The sequence below is a fragment of the Protomyctophum bolini genome (assembly GCF_963924005.1).
Source record: "Protomyctophum bolini genome assembly, chromosome: 1".
NCBI lineage: Eukaryota > Metazoa > Chordata > Actinopteri > Myctophiformes > Myctophidae > Protomyctophum > Protomyctophum bolini.
Window position 1 is genome coordinate 12583712 of NC_137862.1, and position 7162 is coordinate 12590873.

General features: G+C 41.1%; 1 protein-coding gene across 4 annotated transcripts in view; it reads left to right on the top strand.

Moving 5' to 3' along the window:
- Positions 1-559: 559 nt before the first annotated feature.
- Positions 560-7162, top strand: part of neo1a (neogenin 1a) — a 180999-nt gene continuing 174396 nt past the window's right edge. For all 4 annotated transcript variants that reach the window (XM_080768351.1, XM_080768352.1, XM_080768353.1 and 1 more), the window contains exon 1: positions 560-1163. In XM_080768351.1, the coding sequence (XP_080624477.1) occupies positions 1070-1163 (94 nt within the window). In that variant the 5' untranslated portion in view covers positions 560-1069. The remainder of the gene's footprint in view (positions 1164-7162) is intronic.

A 7162-nucleotide genomic window follows, 5' to 3' on the forward strand; every position in this document is an offset into this window, starting at 1 on the left:
ATGAGTGAGTGAATGAATGAATGATAAAACGTTAAATGGATCCGAAAGACAGTGACCAAACTGAAAATAAATCCACATATCCATAATCCAAACAACGCCCGTCCATTCCTGACACACCTGCAAGTAGCCTGAGTCTAGGCTATACGAGTCACGACTCATACTCAAACTGCCCTCTTATGATGAATATTGTAAACAAGTTAAAAGTTGTATTTAGTTGTGCTTGAATTGTAGGCCTAGCCTACTGTAATTCTCCAATCTGTTATACTTCAATCAATCAATCAATAGTCAATATTTTTTATCCCAGATATTATTTTTATAGCTGCATCAGGAAATCTCAAAATAGATCAATCAGATCAAATCAATTGTTTGAGCGAGTTGTGATTTTGCCTGGTTGGGGGCTGGGGCTATGCTATAACAGCATGTGAGTGGGAGTCAGTCGACTCGTAAACACCTTACCATGTTTTAGGTTTTGCCTGTACAGTAAGCCACAATCCCAACTTCCGTGGTAGCTCTCTACTCCACACCCTGTTTTCCGGGGAGCCGTGTGGGAATCCAGCCCTTCCATGCGCTGCTGCGTCTACGTTCTGTTCGTGAGCAGGAGGTGGCTGCGCTGGCGTTTCTACTCCGAGCTGAGTCGGATCTTCATATCTTTTCTATTGTCGCTATTCTTGGGTTTTACGCGTCTGGCACGTACATCGGAATAGATCGTATCGGTGTATTATCGTGTAATAATAGCGCGTGTTTGCCTGTGCCGGTGCCGCCGCGGCAATGGATTGATTTCAGTTTTCCTTCGACTCCCCCCCCCTCCCCAAAAAAAAAAGCCTCGACCAAGTTGAGAAAACACTTTAACCTGCGGTTTCTTTCCGAACCATCTACATGTTTCATCCGGGCCAGTTTTAAAAGTCGCTGGTTCCGGATGTTTGGGTATATTTCGTAAGTGAGACATTGAACTTTTTTTTCCTCCTCCGTTTTGTCTTGGGAGTGTATTTCAGGAGGTGGCCGAGGATATAAAAACACGGATTTTGCCCGGGGTTCGAGAAGCCTGCAAAGATTTCTTTTTTGAAAAGTGATGGCCGAGCGGGGAGCACGGTCGCCCCTCTCTCTCCTCTGTCTCACCTTTCTCTGCACGGCGACCACCGTGGCAACAAGACATGTCGACAAAGGTAAGGCATTCGCAACATTGTCTCCAGAATGCAACATGTTATTGTTGAATGCCCCCGTTAAAAGTTACAATGTATCACGAGTTAGTAAACATTGGAATGCAAGTTATTAGCTCCAACAGCAACAGACATGCTATACACTACAGTTTCAAGGTACCCAGCTATGTGTTTTCAATTCAATTCAAAGGAGCTTTATTGGCACGAGGAATACGTTTACATTGCCAAAGCAAGTGTCAAAATAATGAAAAAAGTAAAACCGTTTAAAGAAATGGGGAAAGAACATACAGTTGGATGGGTACACACTATACAGCATTGTGTTAAAACAGAGCTTTTAGCTAGATTGCGTCGTTATATACTTGTTATACAGGATATGAAGCCTTTTTTAAACAAATAGCAGCAGTCTTTTTTAGACACTTTGGGACAATTAGCAGCATTTTTTCACCAAACTATTTCAATAGTATACAAAAGGCCTCTTTGATATTTGATGTTCTCCGTTTTCAAATGGAACATCAAATCTTACACTGCTTTTTAATTACACTGCTAAAGCAGTGTAATTTAATTATTGGATATAAAATGTAAAATCCCTTCCTATATTTCTATGTTGATACAATGCTACACTCTTTCTCTCAAGTCCCTATTGTCTGCTGACTCTGAGGTGTTCTATCGGTAATGTCGACAGATCTTTCTATTTGTATGCCATCCGATCTGCCTACTGTACACCTCACTGACGTTTTCACCAAAACGCACTGGGATTTTTTTGTATTGTTATTTGCCAGTTAAAATGGCATGTGTAGCCTAGAATCGGCTATGTCTGCCATTGCAATCATATAACTGAAGGAGGGTGGCACTGGCAAGGACCTGGCCTGGGTCTGTAAAAACCATGCACTGTCTGAGGCTGAAGACTCATTAGGGCTCACTGTCAGGTATTAAGCGAGCATCATCAGTCCAGCAGACATCTCATTACCTGGGCGTCAATACAGGTTTAGCTGATGGATAAACGGCACACAATGCATTTGCTTCTGTTAAATCCTTTTGAACGAGCAGAGAGTATGTATGTATGTGTATGTATGTGCATTGGTCGTATTGCTTAGGTGAATTTAGACTCCTCCTGTTATGCTAGTCTTAAAGTTAAATTAATTCAGGTACTACTGACTTGCTCAGCTCTATTCTTCGGCACAGTCTGTGTAGGCTACTTTAATCACTCAAGCACATGTGACTGAGTCACTGTGGAAGAGTGATGAAAAGAAATCGCATGCACTTTCGCCCATTAGAATAACATACACAACACATACCTCATCATAGGCAATTTAATGTTTTTAAGATAAAGACTCAACAGCTCACATAGACTACTTCATCATGGCAAATTAATATGATTCAACACAAATAGCTTCCCCTTTCAACAACCCAGTTCATCAGTGAAAGTAGTAGTTGAATTGACTGGTGTGTGTGTGTGTGTGTGTGTGTGTGTGTGTGTGTGTGTGTGTGTGTGTAGTGTGGGGGGTGTATTGGATGTTCAAAATGCAGCCTTCGTTTTTATAGGGTTACTGTTCAGGTTATGAGAATGTGGAGAGAAGAGAGGTCTTCTGGTGATGGACCACATCTAGCTAGCTGTTGAGCTGTTGCATGTGGAGAGTGATAAAAGACCCTCTCCTCCATGTGGTAGAAGCAAAGGGGAGAGGAGAAAGAGAGAAAAAAGGCCCCTCCTTGGCTTTGCTAGAGATCAGTACAAAAGAGAAATGGGGGTAGGGTGAAACAGGCCGACTGTCTGGAAAGTAATAAAACCAGGAGATTAAGGGGAGCGGGGAGTTCCTTTGGGAGCTCTGATTGATTCCAGAGAATTGGACTGGGACCCACACGCGGAGAGAGTCTCAAATTACTAATTGTGGGGTCCCCCTCACTGAAAATATCTGTTTATTCGAAACACATTTATTTGAGGTCCACACTGCAGTCCTTAGCAAAGTGGAACCATGGCCAGAACTTTTTTTTATCAAAGTTGGCAGAGTTGCAACCCTAGCTTAAAAGAGTTTCAATCCATCTCCTCCGTGCTCATTGGTTCCCATCTGCCTCTGGGGACAGGCATAATGAATATGCATAGTTTTTGTTTAAACAACCTGAAAAGTTCAGCCATATATTGAGGAGTCAAACCGCGGCGCTACACATTGCTGCTATGCATCCATTCTCCTCTCTCAGCTCAAAATAGTTCACAAAACTCTTTTCAATTCTTCTGAAAGTTTGTCTTTGTAAACAACTCCTTGTCAGATGAGTGTAAAATCCATTTGGCTCCTATCTTATCTCTCTAATCCTTCTTGGAGGGAATTGCGCACTGATTGTCTCCCAGCAGACAATGCAAATAGCTTGCTGAAACGTAAACATTTGGCAACCCTTTCTGCTCCCACAGACCACTCTCATGGGGTTTTATCCTCTCAGACCACCTTGGATGCACTGCCACAGTGCCACAGACATTAAAAACAACAACCAGTGTTTTCTTTGCTACATTTAGGGCCCTTTCAGTGGACAAAGAACATCATCTAACATCTTTGTCTAAGCAGGGGTTTGGGAAGTTAAGGTGATTCTAAATGTATCATGTATATGGCAGGTGGATTTAAAAATATATAAATGTTTCATCTGTGTTTATATGGCCATTCTTATTTATAATTAATCAAACTTTTTCTATGTCCATTGTCCCCAACATGTCGGCACATCTCATAACACACTCATATCCACTGGCCGAGACACCCAAAATTAGTAGTCCTAAGAAAACTGCAGTATAGCAGGCTGTCTATCAAATTTACAGAGGTAGGCTACTTCATTGTTTGGTCCTCAGAACAACAATACACCACAATTGTCAGCAGGATGACACAGTTGCCCTGGAGACTCAACTGCTGTCTTTCCCGTAAATTTCACTGTTTTCTGATCTTTTATTTATAGGTTGCAATTGCTCATGAAGTCCTAATGACCTCTCTCCACTGAGAGATGGATAATTGCACACTTGGCCAAATGTTTGATTAATCCGTTTCACTAATGTTTTCATCTCCCATTAGGAGATGCTGCTAGTTTTTAGGGATGGAGAGACTTAGAATTTAGCTTTAATTAAAATTGGTTAGTACCTGCTGATCTAATCACAAAAACAAATGTTTTCACGCTAATTAAACACTAAATGTGATTATTATTTCATGTCAACATTCAAGTACAAGTACTTACAAGTACAAGTTTAACTAAAGTTTCTCACCTGTCAAGTAATTTCTGATACAGACATAATAACCTTTTTTAATCAATCAAATGCTGTTTATATAACAGCATTTATTTCCCCCCCTAATGTCCCTCCCACATTAATATTGCATATGATTCAGGTAAAACAATGGGTCTCTCTGCTGTCCACCCATCACATTAATGTCACTCAAACACTGCAATAGCTAAACTCTTGTTGTTTTTCTGGCGTTGAATAATTTTCATGATGCATTCACACACCAGGGAGATCAAAATAATCAAGTCATTTGAATTGTGGGAAACAAGCTGCTGTTTTTTGGTCATGTTAACTTATAATATGAACATGGAATGTGTTTTGGCTCATTAATTCATGAAACCTGTGTTCTGTCTGCTGTCCCGGGTATAACTCGGGCACCATCTGACCCTTGTATGGAGGAGTTGTGTGTTCCATATGTGCAGTGATCGGACCAACTGTTTCCGAAAAACAACACTATCTGTCTGTCTATGGGTCTGTGGGGGATGCACCCAATCTCTGTGTGTTTGGGAAGTGTGTGAGCACCGGCTTCCCTGATTGGTCTAACCAATCTGTCAACTTAACCGATTGGCCAGGATTCACGTCACATATTCGTGCCTTGGCAAGATGTCCTTTGGTTTGCCATTGTTCTGTTCACTCGGAACATCATGATGTTACAAACTACCGTAATTTCCGGACTATAAGCCGCTAATTTTTCCCATGCTTTGAACCCTGCAGCCTATACAACGGTGCGGCTAATCTATGGATTTGTACAGCTAACGTCCAAAGCATTCTAAATCTATCTCTATTGTCGGCTATGGCCTCTATGCAGCTTATAGTCCAGTGTGGCTTGTATATGTACACATTTGTTTTTTTCCCTAAGTTTAGCTGGTGCGGCTTACTGTATATTCAGGTGCGCTTTATAGTCCGGATGTGCAAATGTGAATTTTCCGAACGCACTCCGTTTGAGAGAAATAGCGGATAAAAATGCATTTTAATAAACAATGCAGAATGCAGCAGTGCTAATTGCTGTCCCAGCAAATTTCTAACACCCATAGCACATGTGGTGAGTACTTTATATTTGAAATCTGAATGTTTATGACAGTCATGTTTCAGGGGTACCTGTGAACAAATTTGAAAGCTGTGTTGATTGAAGCTTTTTTCAGAACACATGTATAATATCTTAGATGAAAATAACCATTAGCCTCATAAAACATATCATATAACGACATTGCCATTTCATTTATGCATGACTGCAGTGTGCGGTCCTAGTTAATGCATCTCTTTTGCATAGCCGTTTCACGTCCTGGCTTACAAAGACAGAAGAGGAGCCAAGCTTCTGTTGTCTCATGTTCTAATCAATGCATGCCTCTCAGAATCATGGCATGATGTCAGCAAATGACAAATATGTGTATGAAGTAATATTTAAAAAAATCACCTTGGTGTTGTCAAGAAGTGGTTTGTACGGAGTGACTCTGCAGTAGTCTAGCTCTGTCTATGAGGGTTTGTCCCTCTGTGGACAGTCTGTGAGGAGCTAATCTTGCAAACCATTGGACCGATCAGCACCAAATGTCTTGTGCACAGAACTGCACACCGCCAGAGTAGGCTACAGACATACCTCCACAAATATTCTCGTTCTCTGATTGGGCTGAATTTTTTTTTGTCTGACCACAGATTGGCCATATGAAGTCGGAGAGCCACCCCATTCCCATCTGATCTGGCAATCCAGTCCACATTCAATTTTATAATTTCATCTGGAAATCATGTCGACTCAAATAATTGATAGGCATGGTGGTTGTTCCAAATGAGTATTACGCAAGGCAAGCTCAGCAAGAGGATTTGACCTAAACTTTTCCTAAAGCGTTCTGTTGGTTCTGCCCGTGCCCTTGTTGTTGTGTGCTGCCATTGGGCATCAGCTGCTGAGGATTATATGACACATACAATCTGTGCTTGTCAGATGAGCCTTGCCTAATGAGAGCTAGGCTTTGTTTATTTTATAGTTTATATTGAACCCATACCCTTCCCGTAGCCCTGCATAACAAGAAACATAAAAGGGAGGATTGTTTGCAAAGCTTCTTGCCTGAAGCTGGAGAATCAGAGCTTGATGTTTCCAGCATATTCATCTGTGAAATCTTTATCTCAAAACTCTGAGAGAGATAGAGATGATAGTCTCCAAGTGTCTTTCACAGTCGACAGATGTTTCTATACACCTGAGGGAATCCTGTCGATTTCACTTTTGAATCCAATTCGATGGGTTTACAGTTACGCTGCGTTCACCATGTCTTTGCTTTAAACTTAACTATACAGCCTAATAGCCTAATACACATGGGAAATATATTAATATAATTCATGTAATTAATTTTGCTTATTATATTAGCTCATAATTATATCGTTATTATACATGTCATTAAGAACTGCACTTCACAGACCTGAAGTTATCCTCCACCGTGCTTTTGGATGCCATCCAGGGGGTGAAGGATTGACCTGAATATTAAAAACCTCCTCGGCTGCAGAGTCGAATAAACAAAATCCTAAACGTGCGCAAATGCACATTCATCAAAGACGATTTATGAGCATTTAAAAAAACAAGAGGAGAAGAATCCGTCTTATTTCCATGGGGGGGGGGGGGCATTGCCCAATTTGGCTAGTGCAATTTGAACCTTGTTAACCCTGACCCAGTTAGTCATAATTCTTTTGATGGATCTTCTGTGTCCTAACAATACAAGGGCAGGCCAGGGCTGACCTAATTTGCTGACCAAATTAACTTGTATTGTTTGAATTT